General features: G+C 40.5%; 2 protein-coding genes across 2 annotated transcripts; one reads left to right on the top strand and one right to left on the bottom strand.

Annotated features, from left to right (window-relative positions):
* Positions 1-2,170: 2,170 nt before the first annotated feature.
* LOC104241272 (small ubiquitin-related modifier 1-like) lies at positions 2,171-5,559 on the bottom strand. Its single transcript, XM_009796201.2, has 3 exons — positions 5,388-5,559; positions 2,587-2,736; positions 2,171-2,505 (listed from the first exon to the last, which is right to left on the bottom strand). Exons 1-3 carry the CDS (start codon positions 5,481-5,483, stop codon positions 2,440-2,442), a joined length of 312 nt encoding a protein of 103 aa, XP_009794503.1. The 5' UTR covers positions 5,484-5,559; the 3' UTR covers positions 2,171-2,439.
* A 14,433-nt stretch (positions 5,560-19,992) lies between these two features.
* On the top strand, positions 19,993-23,650 carry LOC138877610 (uncharacterized). Its single transcript, XM_070157235.1, has 5 exons — positions 19,993-21,055; positions 21,609-22,153; positions 22,241-22,833; positions 23,203-23,415; positions 23,596-23,650. The coding sequence occupies exons 1-5, from the start codon at positions 19,993-19,995 to the stop codon at positions 23,648-23,650; spliced, it is 2,469 nt and encodes an 822-aa protein (XP_070013336.1).
* The last annotated feature ends 411 nt before the right edge of the window (positions 23,651-24,061 follow it).

Raw genomic sequence — 24,061 nt, 5'->3', positions numbered from 1 at the left:
CGCCCGAGAAATGCCTTTCTTTTCGTAATGGTATGGCCATATTCCTGGTGGACTAATGTAATGCACTCTTTGATTGTATACCTTATGGACGCTTCGAGGTGCGGAATAAGTACAAGAGAAATCAAGTCAATATCCAAGTTGAAGTGATTCCCGTTGAATGTGTCCATTTCGCATGTGTGGGTGGGAATGTATTTACCCACTTTCCACATACCTGTCTTCTTCTTGGTCGCACGCAACATCCAATTACATGGCCAAAACCACATGCAGCAAACAGCCTTGTATACCATCGGACTTGACTCTCATACCTGCATCTCACGTCACTCTTTTACGTTGTGCATTTTACAAGCTCTGCTTACGCGCGCTTTATCAAGAAAAAGCATCCCATTTGCAAGCACCGTTGGTCTAGACTCATCCCACATTGTTGTCCGGATTTCATCAAAATCCCTTGTGAGAGCTTCCACATCCGGCACGGTTGGCAAGTTATCAATGTAAGGAATCTCCCTTGAATGAAATGGCACTTCGGACTCGTACACTCTTCGTCTAAGGGGTCTCTCTTCAAATCAGGTCCTTCCTCCTTATCCTGCGCATCACCATCCTCACGAGGAAAGGGATTCTCGTCTCTGGATTCATCAGCATTATTATCGTAATCACTGTTCTGTTCCTCACTCTGTGCATCTGCCAGATCCCGATGTAATACGTCATTTTCGGGCAATTGAGTGAGTACGGGTGGTTCAACTTGCTCGTTTTCACTGCACAACCAACAAAAATATAAGCTACTGAATTAATAAATGCTTTCCATATAGCTATATCACTTCACTTACAAGTCGTAATGTGATGAAACTCCATGATGGACGTTTTTAATTAGGTGATGACTACCGGATGGGCCACTTGTAAAATTCATATCCGGCCGGTACCCCATATTAAATATATGAGCGTTAATACAAATTCAATACACCAAAAATATACATAATTAACACAAATGAAAATTGAAGTTTACCACTCGTCTTGTGAATTATGAAAAGCAGGGTATAAATTATTTTCTCGCTGCTCATTCGTCGGCGGTGATAAGTTTAAATCAAGGAAAACTCTTTCATCCGGAACATGTCCGGTAAAAACTGCTCCAGAATAACCACCCGATGACTGGGGGTTATCTCTACTACGCACAACCTCATTTTTTGGAACGTCTTCGACCTTCACGTACATCTCCAACATTGTGATTACAAGAAATTCCCGGCATTCATCTGGAGTCCTCAGAAAATCACTCAAAGTTTCATCATCGTCGATGTTAAACTCCGAGTAAAAAGTAACCCCTTGCGGAATGACGGAATACAGATATCTTCCGGTTACTTTAAGTATCACTGAACGTTTCCTCACACTCATTTTTTTGCATAAAAACGATATCAATTTATCGTACTCCATTATAAGTGACAATTTAACATGACACTGAGCAGGTAAACTGTAGCCCACGAAGTTATTCTCCATCACAATCTCACCCCCCAATATAATGAAACTCTTATTCTACGCTCTTCAGACATAATAAAAAAATGCTGGAGAATTTAACAATAAACATTTCAACAAGAGTATGGAAATGGCTAGCCGGAAAATTTCTACACTATACACATTTTGAATAAATTTCTATACAATCCTAACCTCTTTATATAGAAAATGGCTAGCTGGAACTTTTTTATATATATATATATATAGCGCCCAAAAAGTGGCACTACGTTTTTAAATTATTGAAGTCAGGAATTATTGATGGGGCCAGAAAAAAGGCATATAGCGCCCAAATACTAGACGTTATACATAAAATTTTATGTATAGCATCCAGTATTTGGACGTTATACCTGTTAGTGTCAGCTTTTTATGTATAGCTCCCAAATACTGGGCACTATACATTAATGGCACAGTTAACGTTAATGTATAGCACCCGCTATTTGGACGCTATATATAAAAATATCATCTTTTTTATTTACACCTATTAAAGTACTACTTGTCCAAAAGAACCACATTTTGGTTTCGTTCTACTTTGATGAGGGTAGGGGTAGGCTACTGCTCCAATAGTCTATTTCTGTTTGTCTTGGCTTTCCAAGACCACCAAATCCAAGCAACCAGCCGTGGAACTAGTGGTATCTCGGTCAGGATGTGTTTCAGCATTTGTAAGATGTTGATGTTTCATCATTACGACAGGTCTGAAATATAATTAGGCAAAGTGAGATACAAGACACATATTCAGAGTAAACTCTGATAATTGCCGATGGAAAGTGAAAACTATTTGGAAGCTATCGTCTAGTACTGAAAACTAAAACTACTAACATCCATACACTCCCCCATTTAGGCAGATGGGAGAGTAATAACCAACACTCCAAAGCGTTCACCCTAACAACCAACTACAACCATATAACCACCAAGTTAACAATTAGGAACAAAAGCGCAGCAGCATCATGCATCATTGCCTCCAGTTTGATGTAGCATTGCATCGATTTCATCACCCTCCTCCATCTCCAGCTATTTCAACAATTGTAGAAAAGAATGTGAGATAAATATAAGTTGGTTAAACAAGACAAGTTGTGTGAAGTGTTTCAATACCTCATCAGGAGTTTGCTCTCCCTTAAGCCTGCGACCATCAAATAAGAATGCAATTGAGTTCATGTCAACCGACTGACGGTCACAGTAAGCATTCATGAGCTTGCGCAACTGTGTGTTACGCTTGATCCTGAAAAACACTTCATTTCCATCCTGCATGCAAGAATTGATGGAGATTACCAATGAAAAAAAAACACAATTCAATATGGAAAGGACTCCTCAATTCCATCTTCTCAAACTCTCTTCCTTGTTTTTAGGTTGAGGGAGCGCACAAACTATGGCAAAAGAATGCCAAACAACGTAATACTAAGAAGCAAATGTTTCAAAAAGTACACATTGGGGCCACATAACATTACAACTGAACAACTCACAACCACGTTATTTAACAATGAGAGGAAAAAAGAAAGGGAGAGAAATAGGTCAAGTGCAGTTTGCTGCTTCGGAGTCTACATTCCGTGCTATATACTCCTGGTTAGTATGGAAAAAATCTAGCTCCGTAATTATATAAACATGGAAGCAAAATTCTGTAAACTAAGCACTAAAGCAAAGATGATATAGGCACCACTGAGGTCTGAGGCAGAGAGGCCTCTCTAGCTACTATGAAACACATCCAACTAAACTATATTATCTGCCACATTCGAACAAGGTAACATTCAAGCAATCAATGATCCTGACCTGGGATGGAGGCCAGGTTAATATAGACAAGCACAACAATGATTACACTTATTTCCCTCAAGAGTAAATGTGTTGACTATTACCATTACCACAATATTAACAACCACAGAGTACAGCATCAGAAAGAGTTTAAGCAATTTATCCAGCACAATCTAGAAAAAGAGAAGGCTACATAATCCGAATTGGGAAAAAAAAATTGAATGCGCAATGCTCCAAAAAAATATTCCCTACACCATTGACAATCATCATGAGGATAACACAAGATTACTTTGAAGTTTGCAACAAAATACTAATACATGGAGGATTTCTTTTTATTTTTCTTCTTGGTTTTATGGTAAGTATTAACTAATACATGTGGTTGTGTTAAGTGAATCTACTTTCCCTTAATTATGGTTTGAGCGTAGAATGCATGTTTTCATCCATGGAGGGATTGACTCATCGCTGAGGTTTTCTAAACAGCGTTAGCAGTAGAAGGCAAACAACAAAATCAAATACCATTCCTGTAAAATAGACTGCGTCAAAAGATATGTCTGCCCCCACACTGAGTGCCCTCTTCCAAGTCCTATCTCTACAGCTAAAGATATTGTCTTCCTCGTGGTCACACCCAAGCCCAGCACTCCCACACCTAGCATACAATACTTCTATCCTCCAGCATTCTATTGACATGTCCAATTAATACCAAGAACCCTTCCAAGTCCAAGGGAAAATTCTTATTATCCAGATTCCGGACAAACTTAGAGTCGGATCATTTCTTACATGGAAATCAAAGAAAGGTAGAGCTAACCTGGGCAATAAAACCTTTATATTACTCAAGAATGCAGCTTAGCATCTATATTGAACAGAGCAGATATAAACAGAACAGATAAAAGAATATTTGAGAATTGACTGGAACTTGTATTTTATGAGCATGAAATGGAACAGAATGAGACCCAAAAGGAAGAACAAAAAAGAAGGTGAGGGAAGAAAATTTAGTGGTGAGCAGAAAAACTATAGAATCGACAAATTAAACTGAACAGAAACATGTTTCTTTTATAAGTTGGGAGCTTACAGTTTTCAACTTGTAAAAATAATCATTATTAGGGTTTCATTTAGGTTTTATGTAACTGCCCAATGTTAACCACACAGATTCATAACATACCACAATAAAAAGAAAAAGAAGAGGGTCACTAAGCCAGCTAAGTTGGCATTTGGATTACTTCCATCCCACTCATTATTCATTCCATGTCTTGCTTATATACATGACAAACATTACCAAAGCGGGACAAACAATGGTATAGGGGGCAAGAAGAGATCCAAACTGCATTGTTCCATTTATGTACAGTAAGTTGTGATCTACACTAACACCTAAGAGTGTGGCTTATTGGTCAATAAAGTGGGAGGAGAACCATAAGGTTTCAAGTTTATACCCCAACGGAGGAAAAAAAAAACCAAATGATATCTTCTCATCTTTTAAGCCTTGGTGAGTAAAGTTGCCGGTACCTATATTGGTGAGAAGCAGCAGGTACCCGATAGAATACTCGAGGTGGACGCAAACTAACCCGGACACTACCTTCACACAAAAAAGGTTGATCTGCACCAGGTATGAAATATTATAGTAAGAGCTTTATTAAGTCATATTCAAAAAAATTGGTCTGTTAACTGCTCAAACTGCCCAGACCTTCTTCCAAACCAAACCTCAGCTTTACATGGTAATTCGTTGTTTTGGTTTTAAATTTTAAAAAAAATACAGCAAGATATGGCTCGATGTTGGTTTCTCTGTATAACAAATCTACCCAAAACACCGTACGTACACTCGTAAGGTAAATCACAGTTTACAGTGCACAACACCCCCACCAGTGCGTGCAGAAACATGAAATCCATCAGCCCGATTAACTTCATAATTATGTATCATCGAACCACATGCATATTCAAAGGAATCATGGATTAATAGAACTGCATCTTTTATCAGTACAAAACTGCTTGACTACACGAGTTTTTTCATCATTGCCGAAAACAAAAATAATCACAAGAACTATCCTGAGAACGAAATCACAGCTGTATGCGAGCATATGTACATGAAAATCAACACAGATGGAAGTAAAGAGATAAAAATATATGTTAAACAATTAAAACGTCGATAATGAATATACCTGACCCTTAACCTTCAGATTGATATGAACCGCCTGATCGTTAGGCTTCTTCTCTTCCTCTCCTGCGCCACCACTACCGCCGCCGCTAGCCGACATGATGATCACGCTTCTACTACTGTTCTTCCGCCGAGGGTTTTCTTTCTAGAGGGAGAATCAAAGCAAAAAAAACTCTTAGTTGAGAAAATACCCAAAGGGCTCCTTTAATACGCTCAGGGCTTACTTTTTGCCACGCGCAGAGAAACAACTGTGAAGGGTATTATCGGAAAATAGATACACAAAACGGCGTCGTAATCTACTCACCTGTGACGTGGCTATAGATAGACGCGAGTGAGGAATTTTGCTATAAACCTGAGAGTGGGAAAGCAGTATAAACTATATTCAATATATATTTGAATTCCGGGGTGAAATGGAAAAAACGAGGGAATCGATGATCATTACCAGGAAAAGAGGAGAGCGCCGAATTGACGGTCAGGATAGGTGCCAGAAAGAATCTGACGGCTTGGAAGGGAAATACGCTTGGAATTTTGTACTCCCCTGCAGTTTGCCAATTGCAAAAAGGTTCAAATGGATTCTTATTTCTTCCTGATTTGCACAATTAAGTAGAGAATGTAATATGACTACAACCGACCCTATGTGCTCAGTTTGGAAAAAATAATTTTTTTTATGTCCAGACGGGCTCTTAGTCCTTCTAACTTGAAGAATCCTCAATTACAGGTTTTATAAATGTAAAAGTTAGACTCATTGATTATCCATTTTCTAAATAAATAATATGATTCTTATCTATATTTGACCCATTTTTAAAAAATTTATTGTACAACCCATTTTTGAATAAATTATATGAGTGGTTAACTGTTTTCTTTTAACCATTTTGCCACCCATAATTAGAACCATAAAATCTTCCATGCTCCTTTTCTATCATTTTACTATTGCATTTGATTCAGACAGTGTATTGTATGTAGTCATATGTTAGAGCTCATGACTTAGTGTTACTAATTTTGGGGAGATTACTGTATTTGTTATTATTTATGTATGTTATTCGACTTTTAGACTCCTTTATTTTATATTATTGTTTTTTTTCCCGTTATTATTTTATGATTGGCTTGCCTAGCAAGTGGTTTAGGCACCATCACGATTAGTGGGGGTTTTGAATTATGACAGCTTGTTATTAGTGCCCTAGTTCATATGTTTTACGGGTCATGGGCAGGCTTAGTAGAGTTTTGAGGATCGGTATGAAGGCGTCTCTACTTATCTTCGTGAGGCTACCAGACTGTCAGAAAATCTTCTCTTTCTTTCATTCTCTATTGGTTGGATTTAAATCTTTGTTCTTCTATTCTCTCAGTGATGGTGAGGACACATTCTTTTAGAGCAGTAGGATGTGGTCGGGCCCGAGGCAGAGGTAGGGGTGGAGCACGAGAGGTCGGGCCTGGGGCAGAGGTAGGGGTGGAGCACGAGCGGCGATTGGAGTCCCCACTAGAGAAGCCACTATGGAGACACCAGTAGCTCACATTGATGAGAAGGTTCTAGATTATGTTGAGCTGGCGGGACCAGCTCAAGCTTAAGAGGGACCTACTGCAACACCTGGACTTCAAGAGGCTTTGGCTCAGATTTTGAGCATGTATACGAGTTTGTCTTAGGCGGATGTGATTCAAGTTGCAACAATTACCTCACAGGTTAGAGGAGGATCCTAGATTCCCTTGCATGTATACTAAAGCAGCTAGATCGTGGTCATCAGATACAGGGGGTTCTGCTGCTGTAGCCACTTGCTGCAGTCCAGCTTGAGATTATGCCAGTTTTGACAATTGAGGAGTAGAAGAGGCTGGATAGATTTTAGAGACTTCTTCGTCCTCACTTTAGTGATCATCCTACTGAGGATGCATAGAGTTTTCTTGATCAGTATCACCTACATAGTTTGGGTTTGGTGGACACAAATGAGGTTGACTTCGTCACTTTTTAGCTAACAGGGTCATCCTACAGGTGGTGACAGGCTTATAAGTTGAGTAAACCAATTGGTGCAACACCACTCATATGGTCTCAATTCTATGTTCTATTCTTGGAGAAGTTTATTCCACGGGCTCGCTGAGATGAGTTGTGCAGCGAGTTTGAGCATCTATGCTAGGAGGGTATGACTGTGAAGCAGTATAAGATAGGGGTGGGCATCGGTCGGTTCGGTTCGGTTATGAATATTATCAGTTTAGCATATCGGTTATCGGTTTATAAATTTAATAAACCGATAATCGAACCGATAAGATATCGGGTATCGGTTAATCGGTTATCGATCATTATCGGTTCGGTTATCAGTTTACCCGATAAGATAACTCAATCTAGATTTAAGCAAAAAAGAGAAGACAATTCACTAGAGTTAAGTAAAAGAGAGAAGAATTCACATATAGTATACTACCCATTTCAGCGTTATGTCTAGTGGCCACAACTGGAGTACTACTAATACTTCAACAAGTTGCCCAGATACATTAATAATAATATAAAGTAGTAGAAATTTCACCTTAAAATTAAGTAGTCCAAACATATAGTACTAACAGTATAAATTCAAGTTAACAAAACAACAACTACTCAATCCTTATTGGCTTCACCAAAAAATCAGTGGATAAATACTTATCAAACTGCAGGAATTCTCACAAAATATTCCAAGGCATTAGCTGCCTCCTTCGATATGATAACAATAATAGTTGATTTTTGAATTTTTATTTCACACAATATCTGCACTTTCATAAGCATTGAAGCCCTCAAACAGTCCAATATAATATAGATGTTGTTTCTCAAATGCCTAACCTGAAATAAGAAACCATAGAGCAATCCCTATATGAAGATGAATTTTGTTATAGAAATTAAAAGCCTAATGTATAAGACTAAAGACTTACTCTAGGAGTAACTAGTAAGGTCTATGAAGAATGAAGATGAAGCAACTAAAGAGTGCGGCTGAGAAAGAATAGGAGAGAATGAACTGAAGCCCTAACTATGTATATACTTAAGGGTAAAGTCATAATTTTATTAATTCTTACTGGGTTATCGGTTAACCCATTAACAAAATTGGCAAACCGAGGCCCGAACCGATAACCCAATAGTGAAAATTTCTAAACTGTTACCGAACCATTAATTCAATAATCCGATACCGATAACCTAATAAACAATTAACGGTTTGGGTTATCGATTTTACCCGATATATGCCCAGCCCTAGTATAAGAAAAGGTTTATAGAGCTGGCACGTCATGTTGTACTCTTGATCCCTACTTAGAGGGAGAGGGTTAGGAGGTTCATTGAGGGCCTCAATTTTGGTATCTGTTATAGGATGGCCCGAGAGGCCAAGACTGATAGCACCTTTCATCAGGTTGTGGAGATTTCCATGCACTTACAGCATATCCGCAGGCAGGAGAGAGAGGAGTAGGATGCCAAGTGGGCCTTGGTTCAGGTAGTTTTAGTGGTGCCTCATCTGGAGGCTAGGGACATCATAGTAGAGGTTGTTTTTCAGGCCAGTTCAGTCAGCCCATCAGGTTCATTATGGTTCTTAACTCAGCCATAGTTCATATAGTGCTCGCCCAACCCAATCATCTTTCAGTGTAATGCCAACATAGAGTTCATACCAATCCCTATTTATTAAGGGATCTTCAAGTGGGCAATCAGGTCCTCAGGGTCAGTTACATATTCAACAGCCTCGCTAGAACAGGGGTTGTTTTGAGTATGGAGACTTGAGTCATCTCAAGAGGGATTGCCCTTGACTTCTGAGTAATGCACCATATTAGGGCACCCGGTCCTTTATTCCTACGTAGAAGCTACACCACTTGCACAACCATATATGGGTAGAGCTCAGTCTGTTCAAGGTCATCCTAAAATGGGAGGTCAGTTAGGTGGAGGACATGTCCGTTGTTATGTATTCCTGGCCAAGTCAGAGGAAGTTGCTTCAAATGCATTGATCACGTGTATTGTTTTAATGTGCCACAGAGATGCTTCTGTAGTATTTGATCCTAGTTCCACTTATTCTTATGTGTCATCATACTTTGCTCTTTATTTGGATATGCCTCATGGTTCCTTTGATATTCTTATTCATGTGTCTATACCTGTTGGGGATTCTATTATGGTTGATCGTGTTGTGTGGTTACCATTGGAGTTATGAGACTAGGGTTGATCTATTATTGCTTAATATGATTGACTTTAAGATGATTTTGGGTATGGATTGGTTATCTCTGTATCGTGCTATTGTTGATTGTCACGCTAAGACCATGACATTGCCTATGCCAATATTTCCAAGGTTGGAATGGAGGGGTTCTTGGGTCATATTCCTGGTAGGGTGATTTCTGTTCTGAAGGCTCAATGGATGGCTGATAAGGGGTGTTTGATGTATCTAGATTTTGTGAGGGATATTCAGTACTGATACTCCTACTCTTAATTCAGCCCAGTAGTGGGGGAGGTTTTAGAAATGTTCCTTGTAGACCTATCGAGCATGCCACCTAATAGGGATATTAATTTTGGTATTGATTTGGTCGGAGCACTTAGCCCATATTTATTCTTGCATATCACATGGCAGAGTTAAAGGAATTGAAGGTTACATGAGTTGTTAGATAAGGGATTCATCAGGCCGAGTGTTCCTAAGGGTGCACCAGTGTTATTTGTGAAGAAGAAGGATGGTTCTATGAGAATATATATTGATTATAGGCAATTGAACAAGGTTACCATCAAGAACATACATTGATGATTTGTTTGATCGGCTTCAGAGTGTCAGTGTGTTCTCAAGATTGACTTTAGATCGGATTATCATTAGTTGAAGCTTAGGGCTTCGGACATTCCTAAGATGGTTTTAGGACCCGTTATTAGCATTATGAGTTTTTGGTAATGTCTTTTGTCTTGACTAACACCCTAGCAACTTTCATGAATTTGATGAACAGTGTGTTCTAGCCTTATTTTGATTCCTTTGTTATTTTATTCAATCGATGATATCTTTGTATATTCCCATAATAGGAAGCAGCATGGGAAATATTTGAGGATTGTGCTTCAGATTTTGAGGGAGAAAAGTTGTGTGCTAAGTTCTCTAAGCATGAGTTTTGGTTGGATTTAGTGATATTCTTGGGCTACATGGTGTCTAGTGATGAGATCAAGGTGGATATGAAGAAGATTGATGTAGTTCAGAGTTGGCCTAGACCTTCAACCGCTACTGAGATTTGGAGTTTTTTGGGTTTTGGTTGGGTACTCTCATCACTTTATAGAGAGCTTCTCGTCTATTGCAACTCCATTGACTAAATTGGCTTAGAAGGGAACTCCGTTCATATGGTTTGACAAGTGTAAGGAGAGCTTTTAGAAGCTCAATACCACTTTGACTACAACTTTAATTTTGGTATTGCCTTCAAGATCGATATTGTATACTATGTATTGTGAGTCTTTGCATGTTGGTCTTAGGTGTGTGTTGATGCAGGATGACATGGTGAGTGCCTATGCATCATGCCAGTTGAAGCCCCATGAAAAGAATTATTCAGTTTATGTATGGAGTCGGCAGATATTGTGCACATCTCAATATTTAAAGGCATTACTCGTATGGTGTGTCTTGTGAGGTTTACACGGATCATCGGAGTCTTAAATATTCGTTCAAATAGAAGGATTTGAATTTGAGGCGGCGGAGGTGGTTAGAGTTATTGAAGGATTATGATATCACTATTTTGTATCATCAGGGGAAGGCTAATGTGGTAGCAGACACCTTGAGTAGAAAAGGGCGAGAGTATGGAGAGTTTGCCATTTATTCTAGCTATGGAGAGGTCTTTGTCTATGGATGTTCAGGTGTTGTCTAATAAGATGGTAATATTGGATATTTCTGAGCATAGCATAGTCCTTGTTTGTGTTATTTCACATTCGTCCTCGTTTGAGCGCATTTATGGCTCGCTAGTATGATGATTCCCATTTGTTTGTACTTAAGGACACAGTGCAACGAGGTGGTGCTAAGAAGGTGACTATTGGTGATGATAGTGTATTGCAACTTCAGGGTCGGATTTGTGTTCCTAATGTCGATGGTGCGTTATGAGTTGTTTGGTTGAATTTGATATGTTATCACATGTACCGTTCCCATTGATATTTTGTTGGTAAAAATATATTATTCTACATTGATTTGTTGTTACACGTTCTTTGAGGTTGTTGATATTTGTCCTGTTATGCTTTTCGTTGTTAGTTTTCTGTTGATATTTCGCACAAATTATTGAAAAGTGAGTGTCATGACTTGAACCTCGTCACTTGAGGTTACTTTTGGTACTTACTGGGTATTGCCTATGGTGTACTAATACTATGGTTCTATGTATTCTTTGTGCAGATCCAGGTACTTTAAATCGAGTTGATCGATATAGAGTTGAGCTAGAGCTATTGGAGACTTCAAAGTATACCTGTTGTTCAGTTCGTAAAACTCAGAGTCACCCTCTTACTTCATTTTCTACTGTTTATGTATCTAAAACGATGATGTATTTTTAAGACTTTTTATGTATTCCATGTAGAGTTTATGACTCTTGGGAAGATGACTGTTGTATCTCCATTTTGGTTGTGTTATGACATTTCTCTGTTTCTATTAAATTTTTAAGTTGCTATATTTTGATTGATATCATTATATGATAGGGTTTCCTAGTCTTCAGAACTAGGTGTCATCAACCCTTATGGTGGGATTTTGGGTCGTGACAAGTTGGTATTAGAGCGCTAGGTTCAAATATTCTACGACTCATAAGAAAGTTTAGTAGAGTCTTACGGATCGGTACAGAGACGTCTGTACTTATCTTCGAGAGGCTACTAAACTATTAGGAAATTTCACTTCTTTCATTCCTTTTCGTACGAGTTTGCTGATTTCAGAATTTGAGCCATTGCCTTTCTATTCTCCCACAGATGTTGAGGACACGACCTTCAGTTACGGATGATGATGCTCCCAAGACCGGTGTTTCTAGAGTCCAAGGATGAGGTAAAGGCAGGGAACGTGCCATAGCAAGGGGTCGTGCTAGGACTGTGACTAAGAAGCCACTTGTAGCTCCGGTTGGGAGCAAGCATCCGAGGCGCCTGTTGCTACCCTGGACTTCAAGAGACCTTGAAGCACTTTTTGAGCATGTTTGGGACCTTGGTTCAGGCGAGGTTGATCCGGGTTACACCAGCTACTTCTCAGGCTACGAAAAAGAGCTTAGACTCCTGCCTCCCATACTCAGAGCAGTGGATTCATGTTGATCATGCTCTGTGTGTTATATCAGTGCAGCCCATTGTTGCGGTTCAACTCGAGATCATTCCAGTTGCATCGGTTGAGGAGCAGAAGAGGTTAGAAAGGTTCCAAAAGTATGATCATCCTCATTTCAGCTGTGGGGCTTTTGAGGATGCATAGGGTTTCGTAGGCCTCATTTGTTTGCACTTAATGGAGGTTTGAATCTTAATCATTCAAATCTCAGACATCAAATGAGTTTGTTTTTAAAGTTTGAATCTTAATTATTTAGATCTTAATCATTAAGTATGTTTGTTTTTTTTACTTTACAACCACTTAATGGGTCTGAATAGGTCTGTATGATTAAGATCTATAACAAAGACTTAATTTCATTAAGATGCTATCATTCATATTCATTATTAACTGCCACCACCGCCTATCATTATCAACTGCCACCATGCCACCCACCACCACCATACTCAACCACCACTACTATTATCCTCAATCATAGCCGTCACCATTGTCGACTGCCACCACCCACCATCCCCACCACTCCCACCACCATCATCTTCAATCATAGCCGCCACCATTATGGACTACCACTACCCACCACCCTACCACTCCCACCATCATCTTTCTCAACGACAACCGACACTCATCCACCTCAACTACCACAATTAACCATCCCATCACCATCAATCATAGCTGGTACTGTCCATCATTATAAACTACCACCACCCATCACCATTTTCTTCAATCACAACTACCACCACCACCACTCGCCATTATTAACTATCACCACCCACCACCACCATTATCAACCATAATTGTTGCCACTACCAATCACCACAAGTTACTACCTTAAACTACCACCATCAACCAAATATACCACCAACCACCGCTTTTAGTCGGTATTCACAAGCACTACTGTTAGCCATCACCACCAGCAACTATCATATTTTTTAAAACTATATATTTTATTGATGGAATATTAATTAGTATTTTATTTGAATTTTATGTTTATTAATTTTCAAATAAAGGTAAATTTTATACATTCAGATGTTAAAATTAAATAATCTTAATCATTTAATATTCGGATCTTAATACACATCTTAACATTCAGACGTATATTCAGATTCAGATGTCTTAATATTTAAAAAAACAAATGAGGCCTTAGACTAGTGTCGTTGTATTCTGTGTGCTATGGGCAAAGTGGAGTCAAGCGAGGTCGACCTTACTACTTTCCAACTGGCGAGGCCGGCATATAGGTGGTGGCAGACTTATGAGGCGAGTAGGCCAGCTGGCACAGTGCCACTTACTTGGTCCTAGTTCACAGATCTCTTCTTGAGAGAGTTCATTCCACAGACCCACATGGATGAGTTGTGCATCGAGTTTGAGTAGTTGCGCTAGGGGAGTATGGTTGTGTCTGAGTATGCTATGAGGTTTATGGAGTTATCTCATCATACAACTACTTTGGTTTCCACTATGAGAGAGAGAGAGAGTTTGTAAATTTATTGTGGGACTCGATTATAGCCTCTAATTTGGTATGGCACGAGAGTTGGAGACTGAGACTTCATTCCACTAGGTTGTGGAGATCTCTAGGAGGTTGGAGCATATCCGCAGGTAGAAGAGAGGGGAGAGGGAGGCCAAAAGGCCTCTAGGTTTTGGAAGATTTAGCGGTTCCCACTCTTCATTTACCGTTCGTCATGATAAAGTCTTTATCATTAGACAAGTTCAGCCTATACTTCAGGTTACTCATAATACTTCATCTAGTCAAGGACCTCAGGGTACTCATATCGGACAACCATCTTTTAGTGCTTCTCTTACACGGGGTTCCTACAACAGTTATTCTAGTCGTCCAGAGCAGACTCAGTATCAGCAGCCATACCTGTAGAGGAGTTGTTCTGAGTGTAGTGATGCTAGGCATATTGTGAGATATTATCTAAACTTTAGAGGGTTAGACCTCAGTAGGGTATTTAGGCTATGGTTCCCGCTCCAGTTGCTACTCCACATGAACATCCAACTAGAGATAGAAGACGGTGGGCTTCTAATGTCCTAGAGGGAGAGGTCAAAAACATTGTTATGCTTTCACTGGTAGGACTTAGGCAGTTGCATTAGATGCCATCATCACAGGTATTCCAGTCTATTATAGAGATGCAATTTTATTTGATTCAGGTTCTAATTATTCGTATGTGTCATCCTATTTTACTTCATATTTGGATATGTCTCATAATTCTTTAGGTACTCTTGTTTATGTGTCTACACCTATTAGGGATTTTTCTTTAGGTACTCTTGTTTATGTGTCTACACCTACTAGGGATTTTATTATGGTGGACTGTGTCTATTGTCCTTATTTGGTCACTATTGGGGGCTATGAAACTAGGGTTAACCTTCTATTACTTAATATGGTGGATCTTGATGTGATTTTGGGCATGGATTGGTTGTCACCATATCATGTTATTCTTGATTGTCACGCTAAGACCATGACATTATCCATGCCGGGGTTGCCGAGGTTCAACTGGAGAGGTTCATTGGGTCATTTTCCAAGTATGGTGGTGTTTTTTCTGAAGGCTCAACGGATGGTTAAGAAGGGGTGCTTTGCATACTTATCCTTTATGAGGGATGCTAGTACCGATACTAAGTGAGGGAGTTCCTATATGTGTTTCTAGTAGACCTATTGGGCATGCTACCCAATAGGTTTATTAATTTTGGTATTGACTTGGTGCCATGCACTCAACCCATATCTATTCCACTATATCACATGGCACCAGTAGAATTGAAGGAATTAAAGGAACAACTTTAAGAGTTTCTAGATAAAGGTTTCATCAGACCGAGTATCTCACCTTGGGGTGCTCTAGTTCTAGATGGCTCTATGAGGATATGCATTGACTACAGGTAGTTGAACAATCTAGAGTATTCTCAAAGATTGACTTGAGATCAGGGTACCATCAGTTGAAGATATGGGCTTCAGATATTCCTAAGACGACTTTCAGGACCCGTTATGAGCATTGTGAGTTCTTCGTGATGTCTTTTGGGATGATCAATTCCCCAACAACTTTCATGAACTTGATGAACTACATGTTTCAGACGTATCTGGATTCCTTCGTCATTGTGTTCATTGATGATATATTGGTGTATTCTTGCAGTCGAGAGGAGCATAAGCAGCACTTGAAGATCATGCTCCAGACTTTGAGGGAGAAGAAGCAATATGTTAAATTCTCCAAGTGTGGGTTTTGGTTAGAATCAATGGTATTCTTGGGTCACGTGGTGTTTAGTGAGGGGATTAAGGTAGATCCAATAAAGATCGAGGCAGTTCAAAGTTGGCCCATATTTTCTACCGCTACTAAGATCCGGAGTTTCCTAGGCTTTGCTGGGTATTATCGTCGCTTTGTGGAGGGTTTCTCGTCCATTATAGCTCCTTTGACTAGATTGACTCGAAAAGGTGCCCCATTCAGGTGGTCGGATGAGTGTGAGGAGAGCTTTTAGGAGCTCAAGATTGCCTTGACTACAACTCCAATTCTGGTTTTACTTTCAGCATTGGGTTTATATATAGTCTACTGTGATGCTTCACAAGTTGGCATTGGGTGTTGAGAGTAGGCTAGAAACCCGTGTTTTAGTCATAGTTTGCCCTTCAATCACTGTATTTTACTTGTGATTGAGCTTAAATAATGGTGATATGCGCTTATTACGTGCTTTATGCCTTGCAGGAAATGATTCCGAGCTAATAAGATAATTTGGAGCTAAATTGAACAAGCTGGAGCTTTGAAGTCTGAGTAAAAGCCCAAGAAATTAAGTCGGGATCATGTTTGGAGGTTGGAAGTCAAATTTGGTTATTAAAAATGGATGAAAACAATTTACTCTGTAAAAGTGCACAGCCGCGCCGCATGGGGCGGTGCGGCAGTGCTTCTATGCTGCTGTCCATCAGAAACTGCTCTTTGAACTTCCCTATTACCACGGCGCATGGTGCGCTAGGCATGGAGCGCCTGTATAATTTTCTCAGAGTATTTTTCTGTTTCGGCTTGGAAAGGGTAGTTTCATTCGGGCCCACTCCTACATAGTATAAATATACCAAAAAGATGTTTTTGAAGGGACTGTTGACCTTGGGAGCTTTTAGAGATTATTAGAGGCTTAAAGACACAAGAATTCATCTTCCTTCTACCAATTCAATACGCGAGTTTGGATTGTAACGTTGGATTAATGTTTTCTTATTCTTTAATTCTTTTTGTGATGACTTTCTCCATACCTATGGAGTAGTTTACCTTAGAATTTTACATGATTTGGTGACTTGATAGTTGTTTATGGATTTGACTACTATTTAGTTGCTTGAATTTATTGGAGGGGATTCAATATTAGTTCTGATTTTATTCTTTATAGTGTTTAATCGAAAAATTGAGTATTATTGCAGAGTATGCCTTAGTTTATTTTGGTGATTCTTTGAAGCAATCGAGAGAGATTTTTGAGTTACTATTTAAATTAAGATTGAGAAATATTCGCAAGAAATTTATCTTAGATCATTCCTACCAATAGATTCTTGTAGGTTTCACCGCACTTCGCATTAGTTTAATTGAAAGATTTAGATTTAATTGATAGAGGAGTCTGAATCGGAAGTATAAGCTAATCACCTATTTAATTCATTAGAATCAATAAAACCTCAAGAGTGAAATATAACAACGTCATATCCAGGATCGCAGTCTTGCACATATCATGTCAAAACCCTTATTCTTCGCCTTGATAATAACCCATTGCTTTACTCTTTAGTTCCACTTTGCTAATTTCGAGCTAACTCCTACACTAGAAGAGATAACATGCTACACCGGTTTCGATGGAATCTTAGAAATCAATACCCGGTAGCACCGAGAACAGTAACCCCTCATAAATTTTTGGACTTGTTAAGCATCAGTCGGGATATCCGAGACGGAAATATGGCCAAAGGATTCTGTACCTTCTACTTTTGTTACCAACGTTACGGGAATCCCCGTGGCTTCGAGATGCCAGACACCGGTCTTACTCACGCGGGAAACCAAGACAAGTGGGAAGCTCAGAGAGGATTAGCTTTTACAATGGCGTTCCTGGGTACTTTTATTTGCCCTAGAAAAGACGGGAACATAGAGTTAGGACTCATGGGGATAGCCGACTTTATGATGAAAAAGGCAAATGGGACCATAGTGCCGATGATTTTGGCAAAAATTTACCGAGCTCTGACCCTTTGTCGAGAAAGGGGAAAGTTCTTTGAAGGGTGCAATATGTTGTTACAATTATGGATGGAGGAACACCTTTGCCACCGTTTCGGATACTTGAATTATGGTATGACTGGCCTCGAGTGCATTGAAAAACATGAAAAACGAGTAGAGGGTTATGAGTTCCCGGATGGTACGGAAGCATGGCATGCTCGTTTGAGATCTTTGACTACAAATAAGATTGAATGGACATTCGGGTGGCTCTGGCTGAGGTATGTTTTCTGCTGTTAATGGGTCTTTGTAGTATCCAGCCTTATGCCCCACACCGAGTTCTACGTCAGTTAGGCTGATATCAGACCATTCCACACAATGAGGATTTGAGTCGGCAGGTTATTGAGTTGGAACCAAAAGCCTCTTTTCCAGAAGAAAAAGCGCGTCGGATTTGGCATCAGTGCAGATTCTTAGATCCTAGAACTCAAGTACAAGATCTATCCAGAGGCGAGGTGGAGACTAGTTACATTTCTTGGTATGGTAAAAGATCCCTAGCTCATCATGAGCCCGAAAGGCCCGCAAAGAAACCCCATGTCCAACAATTTACTGACAGAGCACAGGTGCATTGGGACTAGTTGACCAAAGAAAATGAGTACCGAGCCACCATAAGTAGGCTGGAAAAGCAAGTCATGGACCTTCAGTTTGAGAATGGGTTGCAAGCCGCCGCAGATGAAGGCGAGAATAAGAATTTAACTCAGGAAAATGAAACCCTCAAAGCTCAAATCCGGAAGATGAAAATAGCTGCTAGAACCCGGAAAGAAGCCGAGCACATGAAAGGCTTATAAGCAGTCTGAAAAAGAAAGCCCTTGAGTATCAAGATGACCTAGAAAAGTCTGAGGCCAGTCTGGCGAAGGTCCGGGCTCAATTGGCGGAAAATGCAAAAGGGCGGGCACAGTTTGTGTGGCAAATGAAAAGAAAGTAGGAAGGGACAATCACCAGCCTGAAGAGAAAAATGACTACCCTCGAGAATAAGGCAGCCAAGCAGGCCAAGGTCTTTAAAGCTGATAGGAAAAAATGTTATGATTTGATGGCTCAGATGGAGGAAGGAATACAACAGTTGCAAAATCAACACCTTCACAACACTCAGGTGTTAGAAGCCCGGAATCAGCAGGTCAGGCGTCTGCTTCAGGAAAAGGGTAGAATCTAAGAGAGGATCAAGACCATTGCCGACTACATTGTTGTGAAATGCCAAGCATGTGAGGATATGACTCGCACCACCTTTTTCGCGGCAGTGATGACATTTGTCCGGAAGATAATGAGTGACTTGGAGAGGCTTCAAAGGGATCTTGCATATAAGCCTGTGGCAAGACCGAATGATGTCCCGTGGGCCCCAGGAGCATTTGAGGCATTAATGTATTCATGATTTTCATTGGAGTCTGTTAGTTTGTTTGCGAGTCTGTATTTTCTTTTATTGGAGTCTGTTAGTTGGTTTTCGAGTCTGTTGTTTTCATCTTTCTGTCAGAGTCTGTTGGTCTTGTTTTGAGTCTGTTAATTTCCCTTTTCAAGCCTGCTAATTTTATAATTTGGTAGAATGAGTGGTTGTAATCAAAACTGTTTTATTTTATGGAAAAAATTTGAAATCCCAAAAACGTTTTGTTATTTATTTTCTACACTTATCTTCAAGAACTACGCTTGGTCTGATTCATGCGGGGTCATGATACGTAGGCAATCTCCATATGATTCAACCATAATCAAAAGAAATAAAAAGAGCGATAAAAAAAAGAGGAAAAACAAGAGAGAAAAAGAAAGAAAAGAGAGAGAAAATAAGAAACCGTGAAAGGAAACAATGGCAAAACCAGAGAGAGAAATGAGAGAATAAAAACAAAGAGAAATCAAGCATATAAAGGCAAGAATAAAAAAGAAAAAAAGAGAGAGAAAAGAGAAGTTGCAAATAGAAATAAGGAAAAGCCGGGATGACGCAAGCAGCCGATCAAATGCATAATAGAAACGGTTAACTGCTTAGGTGCATTCACTCCTCAAATGTGCGGTTGCTTATCTGTTAAAGCCTTAATCGCTAACAAGTTTGTTATTGATGAAATTATAGTTCAGGTAGGTGATTAGTTTGATTGGTATTCTGGCAACTCACCCCTACAACACCCGGTCCAAAAACAAGTTGAACATTGCCAACCAGGAACTTGAGGCAAGTATTGTCGACCCGTCAAAAGAGGTGGAAGAATCGGAGGTTAATCTGAAAGATGAGTTGTATAAGCTGAAGTAGCAGATGGCTGAAATGTACCAAGCATGGGCAAAAGGGCACCCACCTCCAGGTTACCCCGCCAACCCTACTTTTATCCCGCCATTGGCTCAATCCCAGGAACCTCCCACTATGAACTCTTCTCTGGCCTTTCCCCTCTACCAACAATGCTACGACACCACTTCCCATACATCACAAGCTCCATCACCCAAACAAGTCTCGTACCCTCCCTCACCAGTCACTCCTGTTTTTGTGGCACCCCTACCTGCTGCATTACACCGATCCTCCAATGAGCCTCTGTTCCAGACTCATGACAACCAGTATTACCCCACGGAGCCCACTTTCAAGGTTCCAGAACCCTATACCTACACTTCTCATTTTGACCTCTCTGCGGAAACCAAAAAACCATCTAAAAATCTCGAACAGGAGAAGATGTTCAGGAAATTTAAAAGTCTGGAACAGTCATTCAGAGACATGCAGGGGTTGGGAGGTCATGTAAGTGTGTCTTACAAAGATCTATATATATTTCTATATGTGCAATTGCCGGCAGGGTTTAAGATGCTCAAGTTTGACTTGTACGGTGGGCACGGTGATCCAGTAGCGCACTTGAGAGGGTTTTGTAGCATAATGAGGGGAGCTGGAGGGAAAGATGATTTGATAATGGCATATTTTAGTCAAAGTCTGAGTGATTCAGTATTGGAATGGTATACCCGGCAAGATCACGGAAGATGGTACACATGGGATGATCTAGCCCAGGCATTTGCTTGTCACTTCCAGTACAATCTCGAGATCATTCCGGATCGACTGTCCTTGACAAAACTTGAGAAAAAGCACAGTGAAAGTTTCAGAGAGTATGGTTTCCGTTGGAGAGAGCAAGCAGCGAGGGTTGACCCTCCGATGAAAGAAAGTGAAATGGTGGATTATTTCATGCAAGCCTTAGAGCCCGCTTATTTCAGTCATCTGGTATCGGATGTAGGCAAGTCCTTCAACAAAGTGGTGAAAATAGGGGCCATGGTAGAAGAAGGGCTCAAGTCCAACAAAATCATGAGTTACTCAGCTATTAAGGCAACCACTCAGGCCATTCAAAACGGTATTGGGGGAGCGGTTGGAAAGAAGAAGAAAGAGGACATCGCAACAGTCGAGTCGGGAGCTTGGTTCGGGCCTAGGGGTTCACCTCACCACTATTATCAACCTCGCCCCCACCACCAAACCTACCCTCATACCCCATAGAGCCTACCACAACACTACTACCCACCACCAGACCCCCATTTTTTCCCACCATGCCCAAACATACCGCCAACCTCCGGCCCACGCACAATGGCGTGCGTCAGTCCCACAAAATACATACCTAGCTCCACAAAATGCCTATCCATCCCCAAAAGCCTACCGAAAACCTCCTGGATCAAGTTTCTCGCCCAACCAAGCATTTAAGAACGAGAGGCTACAAAAGAAGAAAACCTTCACTCCATTGGGAGAATCCTATACCTGTTTGTTCCACAGGTTGAGATAATTGGGTATGCTGAGTCCGATCGAGCCAAAACTGCCAAACCCTCCCCCGAGGAATCTTGATCACTCTATGAGTTGCGAATATTGTTCTGGTGCTTCAGGGCACGACACAGAGAAGTGCTGGCAATTGAAAACAGTTATTCAAGAGCTTATTGATACTAATCGGATTGAGGTCCAAGCTCCGGAGGCACCCAATATCAACGAAAATCTGTTGCCGGCCCATCCTGAGACAAATATGATCGAGATAGTGCATAGGGGAGGGGAGCCCAAGAAGCCTTCACAGATCGTCATGATGATTCGGTCTAGTGAAGTCAGGCTGGTTGAAAAGCCAACAAGTGAGAAATTAGTGATCCGGCTGGAACCATCTGCAGTAGCCAAGAAGGGGACCCTAAGTAATGTGGCAGTAAAACAAGAAAGAGCAAAAGTGGTTATGCCAGGAGTGGTGAACAAGCCTGTTGTAATTGTGGAGGGTGCCCACACAGACGCTGTCATTATCAAGCCAATAACTCAATTACCGATAGTCAACAACAAGGCAATCACGTGGAATTATGAAAGAGTGACAGTGACTTACAAGGGCAAAGAAGTCAAAGAAAAAGTCTATGAGACCCATGGATTGACTCGATCGGGGAGATGCTTTGCCCCCGAAGAGTTAAGAAAAGCTAAAACCTCCAAAGAGAACCCAGTGCTAGTGAAGAAAGTTGTGACCGAAGAAGAGGCAGAAGAGTTTTTGAGAAAGATGAAAGTGTAGGACTATTCCATTGTGGAGCAGCTGAGGAAGACACCGGTTCAAATTTCACTATTGTCATTATTGACCTATTCAAACGAGCACCGTCGGGCTTTGATGAAGATCCTGAATGAGGCCCACGTTCCTTACAAAATCTCAGTAAACCACTTGGAAAAGATAGCTAACAAGATATTTGAGGTAAACAGAGTCACTTTTTCTGATGATGAGTTGCTTGTGGAGGGTACTAAGCATAATAGAGCCCTCTATCTTACGGTGAAATACGAAGATTCCATGGTTACCCGTGTACTGGTCGATAATGGTTCCAGTGCGAACATTTTCCCTCTCTCCACTCTGAACAAATTGAAGGTGGATGATGAAAGAATTCACAAAAACAGTATCTGCGTTCGGGGATTTGATAGCGGAGGCAAAGATTCAGTCGGTAACATAGTGCTTAAACTCACAATAGGGCCAGTTGAATTTACCATGGAGTTCCAGGTGCTCGATGTGGCTATTTCTTACAATCTGCTATTAGGTCGACCCTGGATTCATGCTGCAAAAGTGGTCCTGTCTACTCTGCATCAAATGGTCAAGTTTGAATGGGACAGACAGGAAATTGTTGTGCACAACGAGGATAATTTGTGTGCCCACAGTGATGCCATTTTTCCATTCATAGAGTTTGAAGACGACAAGGGGCCATGGGTTTATCAGGTTTTTGACATGGTATCGGTAGAGAAAATTCCAAAAGGGAAGTGCGTTCCAACTCCGAGGGTATCTGCTGCATCAGTCATGGTAGCCGTTGAAATGTTGAAAAATAGTTTTGTACCTGGCAAAGGTTTGGGTGCATCTCTGCAAGGTATCGTACAGTCGGTGTCCCTCCCCAAAAACTTGGATACATTTGGTTTGGGGTTCAAGCCCATAGTTGCAGACATAAAAAGAGCCAGAAAGTTGAAACAGAGGGCATGGGTCCTCCCAAAGCCCATCCCATTGCTCTCCAGATCATTTGTCAGGCTCGACACCAAGAAACGCCCAGCAACAACAGTTCCCAGTTCTGTGGTTGGTCCTAATAAGGAGTTTCTTGAAAGGTTTGAGAAATTATTCGATGAGGTGAACATGGTGGAAGCTGGAGAGGGTTCTAGCAAGGCGGATGTGCAATTTGTTGGGCCCAGTGCAAAGATTAACAATTGGGAAGCTACTCTTCTCCCCACCAGGAAGAAGTTTAGGTAGTTTGCTTTGATTTTCTTTTAGTTTATCTGGATTATTCCAGGGTTGTAATTCAGATTCTATGTTCCATCCATTTGGATGTATAAACATTGTTATCTTTCAATTTCAATGAAATGCAATTTCCCTTTTTCTTCCTTCCTGATGGTTTTATTTTTGTTTTTCTTTTCTTCCTTATACAGTTCTTTTTATGTTGGTTTCAATGACATGCATGAGGAATCTTCGGCCCAGTCTTAAAAGTCAATCCAATTCTGAGATAATAATTCAAGAAATAGAATGTGATGATGAATCAAAATATGATGAGGATAAGGCCTTTGAAGAAAATAGTAAAGAATTAAGCCACTTTGAAGAAAAACCCAAGCCTAACCTGAGTGATACAGAAGCAACCAATTTAGGGGACCCAGATAATATTAGAGAAACCAAGATAAGTGTCCATCTTGAACCGCAAATGAGGGAAGAGATAATCAAAGCATTGTTTGAGTACAAAGATATTTTCACATGGTCATATGACGACATGCTAGGTCTAAGCACTGATTTGGTGGTTCACAAATTGCCCACTGACCCGGCATTCCCTCCTATCAAGTAGAAGTTGAGGAAATTTAAGAGTGATATGAGTGTGAAGATCAAAGAAGAGGTCACCAAGCAGTT

The sequence above is a fragment of the Nicotiana sylvestris genome, chromosome 9 (genome assembly GCF_000393655.2).
Source record: "Nicotiana sylvestris chromosome 9, ASM39365v2, whole genome shotgun sequence".
Classification (NCBI taxonomy): domain Eukaryota; kingdom Viridiplantae; phylum Streptophyta; class Magnoliopsida; order Solanales; family Solanaceae; genus Nicotiana; species Nicotiana sylvestris.
The sequence above is the reverse complement of the archived record's forward strand: the minus strand, read 5'-3'. Positions and strand labels throughout refer to the sequence as shown.

Coding starts and splice junctions, on each gene's coding strand:
- LOC138877610 (XM_070157235.1), top strand. CDS start 19,993: ATGGCTGAAATGTACCAAGCATGGGCAAAAGGGCACCCACCTCCAGGT. Junction 21,056..21,608: donor CACTCAGGCCATTCAAAACG/GTATTGGGGGAG, acceptor AATTGAAAACAG/TTATTCAAGAGCTTATTGAT. Junction 23,416..23,595: donor CCCACCAGGAAGAAGTTTAG/GTAGTTTGCTTT, acceptor TTCCTTATACAG/TTCTTTTTATGTTGGTTTCA.
- LOC104241272 (XM_009796201.2), bottom strand. CDS start 5,483: ATGTCGGCTAGCGGCGGCGGTAGTGGTGGCGCAGGAGAGGAAGAGAAG. Junction 2,737..5,387: donor ATCTGAAGGTTAAGGGTCAG/GTATATTCATTA, acceptor TCTTGCATGCAG/GATGGAAATGAAGTGTTTTT. Junction 2,506..2,586: donor GAGAGCAAACTCCTGATGAG/GTATTGAAACAC, acceptor TTGTTGAAATAG/CTGGAGATGGAGGAGGGTGA.